Source organism: Cydia strobilella, chromosome 1 (assembly GCF_947568885.1).
Source record: "Cydia strobilella chromosome 1, ilCydStro3.1, whole genome shotgun sequence".
In the NCBI taxonomy this organism is placed as follows: Eukaryota; Metazoa; Arthropoda; class Insecta; order Lepidoptera; family Tortricidae; genus Cydia; species Cydia strobilella.
Window position 1 is genome coordinate 36560644 of NC_086041.1, and position 20078 is coordinate 36580721.

At 45.3% G+C, this 20078-nt stretch overlaps 2 protein-coding genes across 2 annotated transcripts in view; both read left to right on the forward strand.

Annotated features, from left to right (window-relative positions):
* Positions 1-90: 90 nt before the first annotated feature.
* On the forward strand, positions 91-5511 carry LOC134747745 (girdin). Its single transcript, XM_063682373.1, has 8 exons — positions 91-201; positions 1272-1321; positions 2283-3176; positions 3439-3659; positions 3840-3985; positions 4069-4452; positions 4846-5000; positions 5239-5511. Exons 1-8 carry the CDS (start codon positions 91-93, stop codon positions 5378-5380), a joined length of 2103 nt encoding a protein of 700 aa, XP_063538443.1. The 3' UTR covers positions 5381-5511.
* Positions 5512-7118: 1607 nt separating this feature from the next.
* The window catches only part of LOC134742839 (SID1 transmembrane family member 1-like), a 33420-nt gene continuing 20460 nt past the window's right edge, over positions 7119-20078 (forward strand). Inside the window, exons 1-11 of the mRNA XM_063676051.1 lie at positions 7119-7255; positions 8214-8283; positions 9404-9500; positions 10501-10614; positions 11652-11797; positions 12459-12569; positions 13241-13324; positions 13815-13991; positions 14311-14464; positions 15404-15478; positions 15572-15939. Of these exons, the coding sequence (XP_063532121.1) occupies positions 7182-7255; positions 8214-8283; positions 9404-9500; positions 10501-10614; positions 11652-11797; positions 12459-12569; positions 13241-13324; positions 13815-13991; positions 14311-14464; positions 15404-15478; positions 15572-15939 (1470 nt within the window). The 5' untranslated portion in view covers positions 7119-7181. The remainder of the gene's footprint in view (positions 7256-8213; positions 8284-9403; positions 9501-10500; positions 10615-11651; positions 11798-12458; positions 12570-13240; positions 13325-13814; positions 13992-14310; positions 14465-15403; positions 15479-15571; positions 15940-20078) is intronic.

Genomic DNA, 20078 nt, shown 5'->3' on the forward strand with positions numbered 1-20078 from the left:
GCATTATTTTGTGACTAAAATTATACAAATGTCCTAAAATTGAATCCCAGAATTAACAGAGAAATATTTGAGATAGGAAAATGAAAGACAATGGAAGAAATATTGAATAAAAATATATTTGACGATAGGGCCCTACTGAAGCTTTCCCCTGACTACGTTCCCACCAACACTTTGCTCCGGCTTGAAGCTAGAAGAAAGATGGTAAGTACCCCTGTGTCTTCATTAATTCATAACTTGATTAAAATTTTGGCTGTTTGCGGTACAGTCGAGTTCATAAATATGTATAAATTTCTTCACCTTAATCCATTGCAATAAGGTGAAAATAATGTATACATATTTATGAACTCGACTGTACAATATTTTTATGTGTTAATTACTACTATTACTAGTAACTTACCGGTATCAGTCTATATGGTCCGTCTGTCTATATGGACCAGGGATGTTGCGAATATTGGCATCCGCATCCGCAACTGCGGACCTTCCGCATTATTTTCAACATCCGCATCCGCATAAAACCGATGCGGAGCTTAATGCGGATGCGGATGTGGAACAGGTAGGTACAGCAACGTCTTAGCGGCGGCGTAAGAGCTAGTCGTCATTAGCCAATAGGAATCTCATTTCGTTTTTGTGATTCGTCGATCGAGCACTTTAGCCTATGACGGACAGCAACAAGAAGTGAAAAGTTTGTTTTATTTGGACTTTAGTATAGTAATGCGATTGGTGGGGCACCTATACTTGTTCAGTTTCGTTTTTTTTTTAAATAAAAATTACTAAAGTGTAATATTTGACGTTATTATTAATATTTGACGTCAATATTTGGGTTAAATTATCTAATTTAACTTAGGGTTGCGTTTCGATTGAATATTCACAAGCTGCAGAGCTGCCGCGAAGATAGAAATTGGAAATTTCTCTATACATATATATGTATCGTAATATTCGTAATACTCGATTACTGCAATTGCGACAGACAGTCATAAACTTTCTTCGAATTTCGATTCTCGCGTGGATTATCTGAGGTCCTACCGTGAAAAACAAAAGCGTATTTTTTTTATGTGTCTCTATCGCTCGAATATTCACAAAGGCAGGTAACGAAATTTCGATGCTCGTTTTTCGCGGTATGCCCTAGACCAAAGTCGAAGGTGGGCATAGAAATTTGATAATAGAAAAATAGGTCATTAAGATTGCGCTCGTTAGAATCGTCATTAAATAAAGCTTAGTATAATGTATAATTAATGAAGTTATTTTTCTCAAAAAAATGTTTTTGTTGCCAGGTGAAGGATACTCATATTCACGGGAAGTTTACATACAACCATGGTCAAAGGTAATTTTTCACAATGACATATTGAATATTTAATTAGACATAGCATTGATTTAGACATTAGCAGACCATTGGGTACATATTAATAAATAATACATTGTGCAACGAGTGGGGTACCTAATTGAAATTTTGCAAACGATGTTCATTTAAGGCAGCCGCAGGCTGGAGTGAATTAAAGACTCAAGTTTACAATATTCTTACCCCCGGAGTTAGTTTTTTTTTTCTATAACAGTGCGGAAAAAATTAATGGGCCCTGGAGGGAAACTGCCTTAAAACCTTAAATTAGCTCATTTTACTTAAAGGAAACATTGTTTTATTTTTTAAAAGAAACAAAACTTAAAAAGGGTACGCTTGTATAACCTCTTTTTTCATTAAATACAAATTAAAAAGCCTGGTTTCTTGACAGTGATGTTTTGATGTTGACAGTATTCTATCTAACAATCGCATTATTTATTTACTAAAACACTCATGTTCAAGTGTAAGAGGTTTTTGTGTATAAAATAAAGACTAAAGTTTTAAATGATTCACGGTTAGTTTCACTAGACTTATATTGACCGGGATATAGACCGTGATTACCTTGTATTATTTATGAGCTCCCGATATCCCGGTCGAGCTCACGGTCTATATCCCGGTCAATATAAGTCTAGTGAAAATAAAGATTGTCGTTGAATAATGAAATGCGTCGTACACTAAATAGATACTATTCATCTTAGTTTGTTCTGGTACCATAGGGCGCTACTCCAACAGGTATTGATCAATAAATAAGTATAAATAGGTAGGTTACCTATACCTATAAAATACTTTCTAGATCCAGAATCAACATTATCATCACCATCAGTATCAAACGCACAAATATTGGTTTTCCTGAGGATGCTATTCTTGTGTTCGCTAGTTTCAGAAGAAGTATTGTTAAATACTACGCCAAATGTATATATTTCTACATAACTTTATTTATTTTTTCTAGGAAAACAACAAAACTGTCTAAAGATCAGGTTAAAATGAACAAAGAGATAGAAAAACTCCGTAATAGCTTTCAACGTATGAATTTAAAAAATGAAATAATGTTGAAGAATAATCCTCAGCCTAGAACTATGATAGAAGATACTATAACAGTTGATAAACAAACAAAGACTATGAATGGGTTAAATCTCTGCAAAGATGTTGTTGCATACGGCGATGTCAATTGTCAAGCCAATGACAAATATCACGGAAAAATAAAAAATAAAAATACCCTGTATGAAATTTCTGAATCCATACATATAGAACATAATAATAAAATCATCGAGGATATTAATTATGAAACTACCATCAGTGTAGATTATCAATTTCACACACAAGTAGGTGATTTATTACATCAAGACAATTTTTTAAATTTGCATGAAACCAATGTTTCCGAAAATGATTTTAATGATTTAAGAATAGAGAACAGCAAAGAATTAAACTTAGACACGCAAATGAGTGATTTGCAAAATGTATTGATAATGATGGCAATTAATTCAAACTCCAATGAAAATTACCAACCAGAAGTTAATCAGACGAATGAAGAAATTATTACAGTTACAGAAAAGAAAGATTTGGTGCTAGTGTCGACATCTATTGAAAAAGAGACAACGCCAGACTTTCTAAATATTACTCCACTAAGAATCTTTCTAACTAGCCGTTTGGAGTTGCTTGTTAAAAAGTATATTGCAAAATGGCGAAATTGCGTGAAAAAACGAAAAGAATACGTGGCTCAACAAAGACAAGAGGCGATAAAAAGATTTTTCGAAAAACTGGAGAAAAAGAAATCGGAGACAAATCAGCCCGAGGGTACGAAATCCAAGATGCTGGCGAGGGACTACAGTACTTACCAACATAGGTAATGTTACAAGACAGTTGTTGCTTAACACGAATTGATTTGCTACGGACTTTCGTTGAATTAAATAGAGTCAGACCAGGGACCAGGGTCAAATTTCTATGAAAATATAAGCTTTATATACACACGTGTGTGTTCTGTTCAAGTCGGTGCAAAGTTAGCTTAGATTGACACTAGAGAAGCGCCTACGGTTATTATACAAGCTGTAACTGTAACTTGTAAAATCTTATCTCCTTTTCATATTTCACTATGCCTCACATTACAGATATAAGATGCAAAAGCACATTATAGCCCTCCAAAAAGCGAAGCTAGAAGAACAGAACAGGTTGATCGACGAGCTGAAATACAACAGGATTATTGAAGCATCTAAACAGTCAGTGGATGAGATGAGAGAGGAAGTTCGGAGGACTTACTATGAGTTAGATCGGCATCTGAAACCAAAAATCAAACTGTTGTCGAACGAACTCAAGATTCCGGACATAGAAGGTATTCTATTTTTACTTATGAAGTATTTTATTACCTAATTCATTTGTTTATTATAGAGTACGATTTGGCTAAATAATGCTTTTTATTTACATTTACTTCTAGATTACCAATACATAATTGAACTCAATATTTTCCTACAATTAAGAAACCATTTAAATGTGACAATATTTTCTTTTACAGAGCCATCTCTGGTGCTCCACTGTTTGAAGGTGCCTCAGTTTCTGCAAAGAATGGAGAAGAGGGCACGCGAGAGGGAAGAAAAACATGCGATGATACGGGAAAGAAGGAGGCAGATGGAGGAAGAACGGATTCGAATGAAACAACAGGTAAATATTTTATAAAAGTTGTGTGCAGTCTCAAAGAATAAAGATATTAAATTAAAATTTTAAACTTTTAACAATTTTGCAAGGCGGAGTTGGCAAAACTGGAAATGGATAAAGAGGAGAAAATAAAAAGAATAAAAGAGCTAAGAGAGAAAAGGAAGAAGGAGAGGATAGAAGCTATAAGGAAGAAGCAATACGCGGACAGAATGCGATCTTTAATAGTAATGGCAGACTTGCATTACGAAAGAGTTTTACTAGCGAAGTACTGCATGCGACCCTTAAAGATGCTGATGGAATTGAAACGTGACAATATAGAGAAAGCCAAAGCACATTACAAGTTCCAGCTAAAGAAAAACACGTTTTTGCACTGGATGTTCTATACTGAAGACATGTGGATTGAGAGGAATTATAAGGCAGAGAATTTCTACAGGAAAAAGCTTCTGAGAAAGACGTTTGAGGCATTAAAAAAGGTAAATTGCTAGTTTTTCACACCGACACTCGCTACATATTAGACACCGCATTATGAAGCTTTTACAAAGAGCACGAGGTCACCACACATAGTCACAGTGCCCCTCTGTCGCACTTGTAAATTCGTATTTAAGTGTGACAGGGATGCAACACGTCGAACATGGTTCTCGGTAGGTCCTCTGAATCACTGTCAAACTTCGGGGTTGTAGGAAGTGTCCTTTCTGTACGGTAGTACTATTACTTATTCTGTGGTTCTGTCTAGTGGTTGGGGAGGAGAATTTCCAGTTTCTGAGTCATCGGTATTCGGAGCAATCCGCACGGACGGTCCGCGTGACACTAAAATCAGCCTTACTTTGTATGTTGTGTAGTGTTGAATTAAAACTTTTATTTTTTAGAATCACCGGGAGTACGTACTTAGAAGACAAGTGGCCGAGGACTATTACGATTTTTACGTGGCTCAACTAGTGTTTAGAAAGCTGCGTGAAAACGTTGCTGTTTTGAAGAAAGAGCAAGAGGTTAAAATGCAAAAAGCTACTCTTTACTACAACAGGTACCTAAATAATTATTGGTTTTTACGAGCACACTTGTACTGTTACTGATGCTACAGTCTGGCAAAAAAGAGTGAAAATAAAAAGTGGCAACACTGTAGTGTCGTCCCGTTTTTCTTAGATTGATTTGAAAGGGACGACACTACAGTGTTGCCACTTTATAATTTCTTCTTAATATTTTGAGAAACGTAATTATTGTTTTTGTTTGTAAAATAGGTACCCTATACAATTTTTTTGCAGAAATCTTCAATTCAAAATAATAACCTGCTGGAGAACATTGCCCGCCCTGAACGCGTTGAAGAGAGAACAAGAAGTGAGAAAAGCGAGATGGAGAGAGAAAGTGTTGCAAGTCGTTCCGGACTACATGCCTCCAGACGAATGAATGAAGTGTCTTCTACCTTCATTCATCAGAATATTTCAATAATAATAGAGTTTGACAATTCGTTACCTACCACAAAACGTAAGGCTACGTACAGCTCCATCTAATACAGCTGTCAAATTTGCTGCTACAATTTTTTGAATTATTCCTACGTTTCTTTGCATTTTTTCTATGATAGATAATCGTTAGCAGTTCTCGATTGTAAACGTGATAAGATTCGGAAAATGATGATGATGACGATTTTAGTTGTTTTTTAAATATTCTAGATTAGATGTTAGTAATATACCTTCATTTCATTTTACACACATAATTTGTGTTTGTATTGTATTACACTAAAGGTCCCTCCACACTCATGCGCGAATCGCGGCGCGTTCGCGGCTTCGCGCCGCGTAGTCTAGAGCTGGCTTAAGACAAATAAGATTATCTCTGATCCCCGTGCATCTGGCAACACTAAAAGTAGGATTCCCGCCAATAGTTGAAACTTTTGTATACCTAAAGTTGATGAAATGATGAAGTAGATATAAAAGGCATTAATAATCGAAGTAAGCTACATTAAATACTACATTAAAGTATTGTTAGAATTATATTTGCAATTCTTAATTTTACGTGCATTAAAATAAAGGAATATAGAAAGTATTTTTATTTTATTATCTCACTCTGTCAAAACATCAATGTTTTGTTTACATCTTACGATCATGCCTGCATGAATGCCGCAGGAATTATCTACATAGAGGTCACGGACCTGACGGGTTCGGGGGTTCCATTCTGATACTTGTAAATAAACAAAGGTTTTTTCAATTTAGCTGCTGTACAAATCTAACAATCCCACAATACGTACACAGTCAGCAATATACTATTCATTCGCTTAGTAAGTACAAGTACCTTTACATACAAACCTCTATGCAGGGTGGGGGGGGGGCACTTTTCTTTGCAGCTGACTGTAACATGCGTCTGGCAGATGTACCTGCTTATCTGGCGGGGCGGAAAATCTGACCTGAATGTCTGAATAAGGCACAGATGTGTCAGAAATCCGAGTAACACACCTTTGCGTAAATGTATCCCTCCTTTTCATCGGCCCCGCATTTCACACCTTATAGTGTTGTGCTGCCTTTCCACTGAGGTGGAGATGATAGACGTGCGGGAATCAACCAATAGCATTGGTTGTAATCAGTGGCGTAGCTAGGGGGGGGCTGGGGGGGGGGCAAGTGCCCCGGGCGCCATCCAAGAGGGGGCGCCAAAATGGGCAAAAGGCAGCAGCAGGGAAACTTTTGTCAGTCGTCAGGGGCGCAAATTTGGTGACTGCCCCGGGCGCCATATCCTCTAGCTACGCCCCTGGTTGTAATCTCTTCTCCGCTCCGGCCACTGAATGACAATGACAACCAATGCTATTGGCACGTCTCCCCTCTTAATATCTCTGCTTCAGCATTATTTAAAGAATCGCATTGAAAAAACATCAATGCAAATAGGTGTGTGTAAGCGCGAAGACAACCTCGGACAGAATGACCATCCATGTCGGCGCCGCGCCCAAATGAATCAATGCTCTTATCAGCCCTGATAACCTAACATCGGCGATAACCCATTCCACCGGCACACCGCACGCTTCCTACACATTTCGCGTATTTATTACTTATTATAATTACACGACAACTAATTATAATGATGACTTGGTGATCGTTGGCACTTTCATTAAGTTAGCCAGCGTGTTGACCTGTTTCTGATGACCCATGATCGCTTGTGATGTAGGGGTTAATTTTAAGTAGATGTGTAGGGGTTTATGAATAAACAGTATTGTTAGTGTTAGAAAATGTTTGTGTTAGTGTGTTTATTGCTGTGTGTGTGCGCGCGTGCTCAAGATCAAATTGTTGTTGAAGTCATTAGGTAAGTATTAATTAACGTCTTTTTTTGGGTCTTCAGTGCTTTGAGCGTATTCCCTACAATTAGTTTATGCGTATAATTGATCGAGTCTCAACAGGAGGAAAACTTCGATAACCTAAGGATTTCACAACACATGCCAATTGCCAACGATGCTTATTTGAATATTATGAATACCTACTTAAAATACAAGTATTTATAAAGCTGTCCTGGTTTGATAAAACATTGCGGCGTCGCTATCAGATTACGATGAACCAGCATAAGCCGCGTAAATTATGTTTATGAGACAACTTTTATTTAACACTACAAACTACATCACATTTATTTGACAAGAATATGTTATCTAAAATCAAGAAATTAACAGAATTTAGTATTTTAACAAATTTACGGAGTCAAACCTTCGCCGCAATGAAAACCGCGCCGCGTCAGTATGAATCATCACATCAGAACCGCATTTCCGCCTAGGCCTGTAGGCCTTCTAAGTACCAATAGTACCATACCAAGTGCCTAGGAGCCCTATGCCTCTAAATCCGGTCCACCTGTTTCTTTGCAAGAGAAAAGGGAAAAGGGAGTCGAAGACGTCGCAGTGTGCTTCTTGAGGTTAGCCGTCAAAAGTTTGTATAAATGTCGCCAGCATAAGGTTTTATCTGTCTCTAGTTTTGTTCTATAAGATTTGGCTTAAAGGCCACAGGCCATAAATTCCAAAATAACATGAATTTGACACTATTTCGTAGGATTGGCAGGTAAAACATATGGTGGTGCCATCTGTAAAATACTTCGACCATGCGACCATGGGGTTTGTTCCCATTATTTTTGGCTGTTTTTGGCTGGCATCATAGTTTTTCATTTCTCATGCTGCTCTGAGAGGGTAATTGTTATTCTAAAAAGTGTACAGAAAATGATACGTTTCTGCACTAGAGCATTTTACTTTCCACCTCTAATGTTGTGTTGTGTTGTGTTGTAGGTTCCAGTACGAGGAGACGCAGACGCTGGTGGTCAACCGCTCCGTGGAGTATGTCGTCGAGTTCGTTCCGGTAAGTGCTAACCTATCTAACAACTAACATCAAATAGTAAAAGCTCGGGCATACTCGTAACTCTCGTAATATAGCGAATGCTTTGATTTCTTAACTAATACAGGCCAAATATTTCCGCCAGCGCCACTTTGCACCATTCTACTAACCCGGTGTTAACGGTTAACCGGTTAAATCTGGAGTTACCATGGTTACCAGTACAATTTGACACTGGGTTAACGTTTTAACCGGTAACCGCGGGTTAGTGGGATAGTGCAATGGCCCTCAGGATATTTAAATTTTCTTTGGGGAATAATACCTGAACATTGAGTGGCTACAATTTTAAAGTATAAACATTTATTTACATACAAGATATATACATTGGTACTACGTAAACGAAATTAATAACTAGCTTAAATCTAAAATAGGCCCTTGAGGCATTGTACCAAGGATGCTGGCGGCATTTCCCCGCTGTATCGCAATGCTGATACGTTGTGCGAGAAAGCCGCCAGCTCTTCGGTCACCAGTTACGTCAACCAGACGCTTCGCGATTTCTGCAAACAACTTATGCGCGCTGGGACCCCATGGACCTAGAGTTTCAACTCCAAATGGAATGAAATGATACTCTTAAAGTAAAGTAGATATGCCGTTTCGTTTTTGTTTAGTGCTTTTTAGCGATATAAGACCGCGGAGACCGCCTGTTGTTTACCTCTACTTCTGTTGCTGTATTCTTTCTGTATTGTTTTTTATTGAGGCGTTGTACAATAAAGAGTATTTTTATTGTATTGTATTGTTATTGTAGTTTCAGTGACGAAAATGTTTGACTACAATTGTTTGACAATAGCAGATCCAAGAATTGTTTCAATTCCTAGTAAGTAGTACAAATACAAACACAACACCCAGTGCCGGCCCGAGTCCTTGATCAGGGTAGAGCGAAATCGGGTTTTGGCGCCCTTCGTTGAAGCTTTTTACCCAAAAGCAAAACGAACGAGTGGGCCTGCGTCACACTCGCGTCTTTTAAAACTTTTTTTTTTCTCATTTTGGCGCCCCCCTTGCCATCTGCCGCCTAGAGCGGCCGCTCCACTCGCTCTACCCTGGCCCTGAGTCAACACCCTATAAACTTCTGATTTTATATGGTTGACAGACAGAGCAGCAAATGTTATGGCCGGCGCGAATAACAGCTCACGTGTCTGCAGGCGATGTGGCTCGTCCCGTGCTGCTCACCGCGCGGCAGCGCTCCGGTAACCACATTCTATATTATCTGTATCATGATCATTGAAATCTCCACCAGTGAATGCGACGCATTTAATAATAATAAATAATAATAAAATATCTTTATTTCTAAGAAGAGACTTCATAGTTGTTAGTAACAAAATGACAACAAAACAAATAAATTAAACTTAAAGCTAAAGGTTAGTGTTTATAAGTACATTCGATTTTATACCAATTTAATTTTCAGTACGGGCTAGTTGCTACCCATTTAAGCTCCAATCGGCAACAGTCAGATCCAGGTAGCAAAATGACGGCATTATTACGTCATAATGACGTCGCTGACGTCATTATGACGTATAAATGCTACTAGATGACTCCCGGAGCCTTTAACATTGGTCTCCCAGGTAACAATGTGACGTCTATTGACGTAACAATGACGTCATTGTGACGTCATAAAGACGTCGCTGACGTTATAATGACGTATAAATGCTACATGGGCTAACCTTTAGCTCATATATAAAGGGCCCTCCACACTCATGCGCGAATCGCGGCGCGAAGCCGCGAACGCGAGTGTGGAGCCTAGTTCGCTGATTAGCGAACTAGGCTCCAGACTCGCGTTCGCGGCTTCGCGCCGTGATTCGCGCATGAGTGTGGAGGGCCCTTAAAACCTTTGCTCATAAACACCGATTTATGGAGTTGTTAGTTTATAATTACCTTATCTAATAAACTAGGTAATTATTTATGTAAACTAATTTGTAAAATGAATAATGTTGACTATAAAACTTATGGTTTAAAAAACCCGCTACGTACGCAGACGCAAAAGACGTGAAGCCGAAATGGCCTCCACTCAGCAATGCAGCTGGCACGACTGGCGTAGTCAACGGCGCTGGTTTTCTGTAGAGCCCGCGGAGTGTGCGGGACAGCATAGTGCGGGAAGGGACACGTTGTGGACGACGTGACATAATGATATTGAGTACTACTAATATAAATATATTCGATGACTTTTTTTTGAACTATCTCGTTCCACAGGTGCAACGACGTGGCAGCTCCCTTACTACCACGAGCAGCGGCTGCTGTATGAACTCACGCGCACGCTGTGCCCCGACGGAGCGGGGGGAGATCAGACAGACTCGGAACATTGTGGTTGGTTACTTTATGATTTTTAACCGACTTCAAAACTTCGAAGGAGGAGCTTCCAAGTCTTTAGTTATTAGAGTTAAACCAAGAAAAGTCTGCAGAGATTTTGACAGCACACGCAGTGCAGGTGTTATTTTTAACGTCAAACTTCTATGAAATTATGACGTATAAATAACACTGGCACTGCGTGTGCTGTCAAAATCTCTGCAGACTTTTCTTGGTCTAACTCTATTTGTTCTCCCATCTATAGATAATTGCTGGTCCCATTGTCGGTCCGTTTAGTTGGATCTGTGGAAAACAATTTGGATATTTGCTGCTGATAAACTTTAATAGAATAATGCCATTTTAAACTATTTAGCGAAATCGGATCTGTTGGATCTGATAAATATATTATCATTCTAACATAACTTTTTTTTGATCTACCACAACAGACATCAGACTAGTGAGTATGGATGGTATAGAAAGGATGCCAATCTCTTATGGCAGAATTGTTGCAAAAGTGACCGCTTTCAGCTTTAAATAATAGTTCCTAATCTCTCCGGTGGCGCTAGTTAGGCTCTGGGACATGAGTATAACATGAACCATATAAGGCAACAAATAACCCGACCAAATTCCGTAGTCGCACTTAAACTATCGTGAGACATATTTCAAAATATTTATCAGTACGGTTTTTACTCACTATTATTTTTAGTCGCTTTTGGCGACATGTTGTGCACGACCTACAACCGCCGCGGACACTCGTGCCTGAGGATGGATTCCCAAAGAATCCGAAACATGTCGCCAAAAGCGACTAAAAATAATAGTGAGTAAAAACCGTACTGATAAATATTTTCAAATTCCGTAGGTTGTTTTTGGTAGTATTTCGGTGTATGGTGGCGCCGCCTAATTACTGTTTTTTGATGGACACTTTTCATACATAGAGATTTGGCTCCTTTATATAGTCTCCATGCTAGTGAGTATTATATTCTTTGCATCAGACGGCAACCTTTAATCAAAACTATTTAAATATGTAGTTCCAATGAAGTTTCAATGTCATCCCCTAGATGGCAATGACAATGACGCACTGCGTGGCTTCACGCTACACGTGGGATCGACGTGCGCCACGCCCGTGGAGGTGACGCTGCGCGCCGACCCGGCGAGGAACTTCCTCATTCAGTACAATACAGATAGTACGTTCGTAATTACAAAGGTAATGCCCGCACCTTACATATATTTCAATACATTTCGTGGCCACATGGCCTGTGCGAAGTGAAGGAGAAAAATTCTGAAATCAGACCCTGCTGAGCCCCATATCAGTAGCGGATAACTTCAGAAAACATGTCCTAAACTTCGCTTAGATCTTAGTCATTGTCCTTCGCGCAGTCATTTTTAATTGAAAATGTGGGGGCGCCGTGTCATAACATGGAGTCATCGAAAGTTTTAGCATTCGGTTACTTAGGTAATGATTCATTACTAATGAATTCCATTCACAATTTCTCCATGCAATTTCGATTCGAAAAAATTGAATACATTGTTTAAATCATAGATATCTAGTTTATATTGTGTAATGTACGGAACCCTTGCAACGCGAGTCTGACTCGCACTTGGCCGGTCTTTTCCTATGCGTTTTCTTTCCTGCCAGGGAGGTGCAAGTGCACCCCCTTGCATCAGTTGTACCCCCTTGCCGGCGCCCAGGATTTCGAACCTCACTGTACATATGGTACGTCTGTCTGTTTTAATCTTCCTGGTTGGTTTGGTTTGGAAGTTTCAAGTTTGTACGGCGGCGGACTCTACTTCGATGTCCCATAAACCCATAATAACGTCTACAACTCAAATATTGGCTATCAAAACTAAAATATCGCAATTTGCAGACTGCACCTCTGGTTGCGCTGTACCGGTGGCCAGAGGACCAGGATCGAGCAAGACTTATAGTGAGCGCCGAAGATGAGGTGTGCGCCACCGTCTCCGTACAGAACTATACGGTGAGTCTCTGATATTCTTTACATGTTACTGCAGACGATTTATGGTGTTGGCTGAATGTATCGATGCGAGAACGCTCGCTCACTCCGATCGATAACAGCGCATCTTTGCGCTCGTGTATAATTTGTACGAAAACGAACAAAAAATGTCGCCAATCAACAATGACGCGATTGTAAAAGCTATTAATAGTGCCATAGTTTCTATGGAAAAGATAATAGACCAGTTAACTGATACAATTCGCGAACTACAAAGTGAAATAAGAACGTTAAAATCCATGAAAACTTATTATATTTTTATAGTTTTATTTCATGAGTAACTATCGCGGTAACCGAAGACAATATAACGTTAAAATCCGTTAAGTCGGCCGACACAAACTCGACGGTGCCGTGTTGGCTCTCGACAGCTGGCGACTGCCACAAGTCAGGTCTCATCACAAATCTTCGCCCACACTGTTAACTGTACATCAATGGACCTTATCCCTTCTGTAATATGGTCCAACGATGGACGGAGTGTTGCTGTTTGTACTACAACACCGATACAACTACTCTTTCGCTCTGACATATTTAATTCTTCTCTGCACTCTGAACTGAACGTTAAATTCCTAACGATTATCCAATGTTTCATGAATACGGTTTTTTGTACCAAAATTATTAACCCGACGTTTTTTTTTCAGTGTCCAATCGCGCAGACGACTGACGCGATAGAGATGATCGGTCTTAGGATGACCGTGGAAAAGTCAGGAGCTGTGCAACTATCGGTATGTATTTATTATCAATAGTTTAACTAATTGAGTTTGGCTATTCTTTTTTATGTATGTTGCCCCAATTACCTGAAGATGGTGGGACCGATTCACAGTTGGCCCAATTGTCAGCAAGTCAAGAACTTGAGGCCCTCCACACTCTCGTGCGCGAATCGCGGCGCGAAGCCGCGAACGCGAGTGTGGAGTCTAGTTCGCTAATGAGCGAAATCGAAAGCGTAGTCTGGAGCGCGCTTTATAATGGGATCCTGGAAAAATCGAGGGAACTACAAATATCTTGGTTACTTTTGTTAGTAATACGTGAATTTGCACTTGGAAAGCTACATTTCAAGGAAAGATGAAAATGATTAGCTACTTAAGGATTCAACCATCTTCAATTCTTCATAAGATCATAGAATAATGGTGTATTGTTTCTTGAAGTCAAATTTTCTTCTTACGATTATTATAGATCTGATGTAGATCGCTTTAATAAAATAGTTCTGTGTTACAGCGCAGCTCGTACCCATACGGGTTCCTAGTGGTGGCCGTAGTCCGCGCGGACCAGAGGCCGTGCCGTGGCGACGATACCGATGATGATCTCGACTGGCTGATAGAAGCCGCATTATGGGGCGAAAGGGACGAAAGACAATATGTGCCCACTACCAAGACTATCACATTCACTGTCAAGGTGCATGGAAGTTTTATCTATCTATCCGTTAATTATGATCAGGGGCGTAGCTAGAGGATATGGCGCCCGGGGCAGTCACCAAATTCGCGCCCCCTGACTACTGACAAAAGTTTCCCTGCTGCTGCCTTTGCCCATTTGGGCGCCCCCTCTTGGATGGCGCCCGGGGCACTTGCCCCCTCTGCCCCCCTTCCCTAGTTACGCCACTGATTACGATTGAGCAACACAGGCTGCAAAAAATTCGACAAAGAGATGAAGACGGAAAAGGAGATCCCTATTGCTTATTGTGGCTGATGCTGATGAAATATTGTGACTGTTTCAGGCAGCGTTGTCCCGCGGACAGTACGTGTTAGCGGCTTGTGTGACGTTAGCAATGTTCCTGCTGTTCTACGTAGCGTTCGGCGCGCTGGTGCTGGCGCGCCGCTGGGAGCCGCTGTCGCGACGCATCGGCTCTCTGGCCGTGCTGGCTCCTGATGGTACAGGATTTATTTGCATAGAACACAGTTCATCATCATTCGCTTGCCCTTGTTCCATTCACTTGGGGTCGGCGCAGCATGTCTTTCTCTTCCATAACTCTCTATCACCCGTCATCTCATCATTCACTTGCGTTAGTTTCATATCATCTTTCACACAGCATAGATCAGTTATGTAAAGATGTAGTAACAATATAAGAATTCCGTGCAAGCAATCTGCATGCAAGCGTGAACATATTTTAAAACAGGTAATGGCAACGTCCTTATGCACGTGGAGCATAAGGAATAGGGACCTTTCTCTATGGAAAGCCACATTAGTCACATATTTACAAAAGCAGAAAATAATGAAGATAGACTCGTTTACCACGCTGGCTCCTGGCGCGTTTGGTGACATACTGTGTTCTAAACAAGCGTATAACGGGGGTGTTTACTGGCCATTACGGGGTCAAGGGAATCCTGGCCAAGATGGGGCACGCTGAAAACACCGATTGTCGTATGTGTGGCGAAGAGGAAGAGACAATAGAACACCTTATCTGTGAATGTCACGCCCTCGCCAGACAAAGAATGAAGGACTTTGGAACAGGCTACCTGGTACCAAAGGAATTCCAAAAGCTACCCATAAGGTCCATCATCCGGCATATGGAGATGGTGGGGAAGGCTCTTGAGTAGCGGACGGATCTTTCCTAGGGGGTAACTGCACAAAAGATCCCTATGGGTCGAAGTGTATCCGTAAGGGCCCCCGAAACTATAAGATAAGATAAGATAAACAAGCGTATATTATAGACAGGAAATCAGCCCAGAGTTCCCCTACAATAACCTGACTTTATTTGGTCGATACGTGGCCTGTGACATCTTATACTACCGTCTAAACCTACGTCATTAGGATGATGTTCAGATCATGTGTGATGCAATATGTGATTGTGATTTGTTGCATGTCTTCAGTGACAGACGGGCAGCCGTCGCAGATAGACGCGAGTGTCTCAGCCGCTTCACCCACACGACGACGAAGGGACTCCAGTAAGTCATTATGAACTATAAGTAAATGGAGTTTTCAATACAACTTCAGATTAATCAGATGGTTATAATAATAAATGTTGGATCTGGTTTCAGCGGCGACCTTTGACAGCAGCGACAACAGTGACACAGACTCAGACGAGGAGCGAACGGCCTCACCGGCTGCCTCACCAACGGCCCCTGCCCCACCCATAGAAACCCCAGTTACCACGCCCGTTGCAACCAACCCACCCGCCAGTTCCACTCCTGCAGCCTCTGCTGAAGTTATCCGCTCGACACGACAAGTCAACTCCACTCCTGTAGGTTCACCCGAAGTCATCATCCTATCGGACGCTCCCGATAGATCCACTCCTGTGTCACCAGAAGTTCCTATCTCTTCGCCAGGTGCTTCTCAACTATCTACCTCCCCACAGGAATCCACAACTGATAGTAATGGACGGGTTCTAAATGAAAGTAATATTCAGGTAAGGTTCGACGCAACTTCTAAATTGTAACTGTATCTTTTAAAAGTAGCTATAGAGTCAGTGTAACTAAACCAACTATGCACATTTTCAGTGCTTTTTAAACGTCAAATATCCATAGGAATTTGAGGGTTACGACGGCCCCTCCCGAGTCAGTCTCTTGCCAAGTCGGTACCTACAGATACCTATAACTTCCACGCTATACACTGTGGCCGTCTTCTACGCACTACCTGTCGTCCAGTTTGTTGCCGCCTTTCAGATCGTGAGACCCTTGTAGCTTATACAGACCGCCCGGATGATATCAGTAGACCGGGCCGTTCGGTCTGCCGGCGCAGCTCCGCCTGGCGGCGCTGTCCCGGCGCCGCGCGCGCGTGCTCCGCGCCCGCTCCGACCGCTATCTGCTCACGCTATACACTGTGGCCGTCTTCTACGCACTACCTGTCGTCCAGTTTGTTGCCGCCTTTCAGATCGTGAGACCCTTGTAGCTTATACAGACGCCCGGATGATATCAGTAGACCGGCCGTTCGGTCTGCCGGCGCAGCTCCGCCTGGCGGCGCTGTCCCGGCGCCGCGCGCGCGTGCTCCGCGCCCGCTCCGACCGCTATCTGCACACGCTATACACTGTGGCCGTCTTCTACGCACTACCTGTCGTCCAGTTTGTTGCCGCCTTTCAGATCGTGAGACCCTTGTAGCTTATACAGACGCCCGGATGATATCAGTAGACCGGCCGTTCGGTCTGCCGGCGCAGCTCCGCCTGGCGGCGCTGTCCCGGCGCCGCGCGCGCGTGCTCCGCGCCCGCTCCGACCGCTATCTGCACACGCTATACACTGTGGCCGTCTTCTACGCACTACCTGTCGTCCAGTTTGTTGCCGCCTTTCAGATCGTGAGACCCTTGTAGCTTATACAGACGCCCGGATGATATCAGTAGACCGGCCGTTCGGTCTGCCGGCGCAGCTCCGCCTGGCGGCGCTGTCCCGGCGCCGCGCGCGCGTGCTCCGCGCCCGCTCCGACCGCTATCTGCACACGCTATACACTGTGGCCGTCTTCTACGCACTACCTGTCGTCCAGTTTGTTGCCGCCTTTCAGATCGTGAGACCCTTGTAGCTTATACAGACGCCCGGATGATATCAGTAGACCGGCCGTTCGGTCTGCCGGCGCAGCTCCGCCTGGCGGCGCTGTCCCGGCGCCGCGCGCGCGTGCTCCGCGCCCGCTCCGACCGCTATCTGCACACGCTATACACTGTGGCCGTCTTCTACGCACTACCTGTCGTCCAGTTTGTTGCCGCCTTTCAGATCGTGAGACCCTTGTAGCTTATACAGACGCCCGGATGATATCAGTAGACCGGCCGTTCGGTCTGCCGGCGCAGCTCCGCCTGGCGGCGCTGTCCCGGCGCCGCGCGCGCGTGCTCCGCGCCCGCTCCGACCGCTATCTGCACACGCTATACACTGTGGCCGTCTTCTACGCACTACCTGTCGTCCAGTTTGTTGCCGCCTTTCAGATCGTGAGACCCTTGTAGCTTATACAGACGCCCGGATGATATCAGTAGACCGGCCGTTCGGTCTGCCGGCGCAGCTCCGCCTGGCGGCGCTGTCCCGGCGCCGCGCGCGCGTGCTCCGCGCCCGCTCCGACCGCTATCTGCACACGCTATACACTGTGGCCGTCTTCTACGCACTACCTGTCGTCCAGTTTGTTGCCGCCTTTCAGATCGTGAGACCCTTGTAGCTTATACAGACGCCCGGATGATATCAGTAGACCGGCCGTTCGGTCTGCCGGCGCAGCTCCGCCTGGCGGCGCTGTCCCGGCGCCGCGCGCGCGTGCTCCGCGCCCGCTCCGACCGCTATCTGCACACGCTATACACTGTGGCCGTCTTCTACGCACTACCTGTCGTCCAGTTTGTTGCCGCCTTTCAGATCGTGAGACCCTTGTAGCTTATACAGACGCCCGGATGATATCAGTAGACCGGCCGTTCGGTCTGCCGGCGCAGCTCCGCCTGGCGGCGCTGTCCCGGCGCCGCGCGCGCGTGCTCCGCGCCCGCTCCGACCGCTATCTGCACACGCTATACACTGTGGCCGTCTTCTACGCACTACCTGTCGTCCAGTTTGTTGCCGCCTTTCAGATCGTGAGACCCTTGTAGCTTATACAGACGCCCGGATGATATCAGTAGACCGGCCGTTCGGTCTGCCGGCGCAGCTCCGCCTGGCGGCGCTGTCCCGGCGCCGCGCGCGCGTGCTCCGCGCCCGCTCCGACCGCTATCTGCACACGCTATACACTGTGGCCGTCTTCTACGCACTACCTGTCGTCCAGTTTGTTGCCGCCTTTCAGATCGTGAGACCCTTGTAGCTTATACAGACGCCCGGATGATATCAGTAGACCGGCCGTTCGGTCTGCCGGCGCAGCTCCGCCTGGCGGCGCTGTCCCGGCGCCGCGCGCGCGTGCTCCGCGCCCGCTCCGACCGCTATCTGCACACGCTATACACTGTGGCCGTCTTCTACGCACTACCTGTCGTCCAGTTTGTTGCCGCCTTTCAGATCGTGAGACCCTTGTAGCTTATACAGACGCCCGGATGATATCAGTAGACCGGCCGTTCGGTCTGCCGGCGCAGCTCCGCCTGGCGGCGCTGTCCCGGCGCCGCGCGCGCGTGCTCCGCGCCCGCTCCGACCGCTATCTGCACACGCTATACACTGTGGCCGTCTTCTACGCACTACCTGTCGTCCAGTTTGTTGCCGCCTTTCAGATCGTGAGACCCTTGTAGCTTATACAGACGCCCGGATGATATCAGTAGACCGGCCGTTCGGTCTGCCGGCGCAGCTCCGCCTGGCGGCGCTGTCCCGGCGCCGCGCGCGCGTGCTCCGCGCCCGCTCCGACCGCTATCTGCACACGCTATACACTGTGGCCGTCTTCTACGCACTACCTGTCGTCCAGTTTGTTGCCGCCTTTCAGATCGTGAGACCCTTGTAGCTTATACAGACGCCCGGATGATATCAGTAGACCGGCCGTTCGGTCTGCCGGCGCAGCTCCGCCTGGCGGCGCTGTCCCGGCGCCGCGCGCGCGTGCTCCGCGCCCGCTCCGACCGCTATCTGCACACGCTATACACTGTGGCCGTCTTCTACGCACTACCTGTCGTCCAGTTTGTTGCCGCCTTTCAGATCGTGAGACCCTTGTAGCTTATACAGACGCCCGGATGATATCAGTAGACCGGCCGTTCGGTCTGCCGGCGCAGCTCCGCCTGGCGGCGCTGTCCCGGCGCCGCGCGCGCGTGCTCCGCGCCCGCTCCGACCGCTATCTGCACACGCTATACACTGTGGCCGTCTTCTACGCACTACCTGTCGTCCAGTTTGTTGCCGCCTTTCAGATCGTGAGACCCTTGTAGCTTATACAGACGCCCGGATGATATCAGTAGACCGGCCGTTCGGTCTGCCGGCGCAGCTCCGCCTGGCGGCGCTGTCCCGGCGCCGCGCGCGCGTGCTCCGCGCCCGCTCCGACCGCTATCTGCACACGCTATACACTGTGGCCGTCTTCTACGCACTACCTGTCGTCCAGTTTGTTGCCGCCTTTCAGATCGTGAGACCCTTGTAGCTTATACAGACGCCCGGATGATATCAGTAGACCGGCCGTTCGGTCTGCCGGCGCAGCTCCGCCTGGCGGCGCTGTCCCGGCGCCGCGCGCGCGTGCTCCGCGCCCGCTCCGACCGCTATCTGCACACGCTATACACTGTGGCCGTCTTCTACGCACTACCTGTCGTCCAGTTTGTTGCCGCCTTTCAGATCGTGAGACCCTTGTAGCTTATACAGACGCCCGGATGATATCAGTAGACCGGCCGTTCGGTCTGCCGGCGCAGCTCCGCCTGGCGGCGCTGTCCCGGCGCCGCGCGCGCGTGCTCCGCGCCCGCTCCGACCGCTATCTGCACACGCTATACACTGTGGCCGTCTTCTACGCACTACCTGTCGTCCAGTTTGTTGCCGCCTTTCAGATCGTGAGACCCTTGTAGCTTATACAGACGCCCGGATGATATCAGTAGACCGGCCGTTCGGTCTGCCGGCGCAGCTCCGCCTGGCGGCGCTGTCCCGGCGCCGCGCGCGCGTGCTCCGCGCCCGCTCCGACCGCTATCTGCACACGCTATACACTGTGGCCGTCTTCTACGCA

Bases quoted from the DNA above. Each gene is read 5' to 3' on its own strand.
- LOC134747745 (XM_063682373.1), top strand. From the start codon at position 91: ATGGAAGAAATATTGAATAAAAATATATTTGACGATAGGGCCCTACTG. The intron at 202-1,271 runs GTAAGTACCCCT...TTTTGTTGCCAG, and splicing joins TTGAAGCTAGAAGAAAGATG to GTGAAGGATACTCATATTCA. The intron at 1,322-2,282 runs GTAATTTTTCAC...TATTTTTTCTAG, and splicing joins ACATACAACCATGGTCAAAG to GAAAACAACAAAACTGTCTA.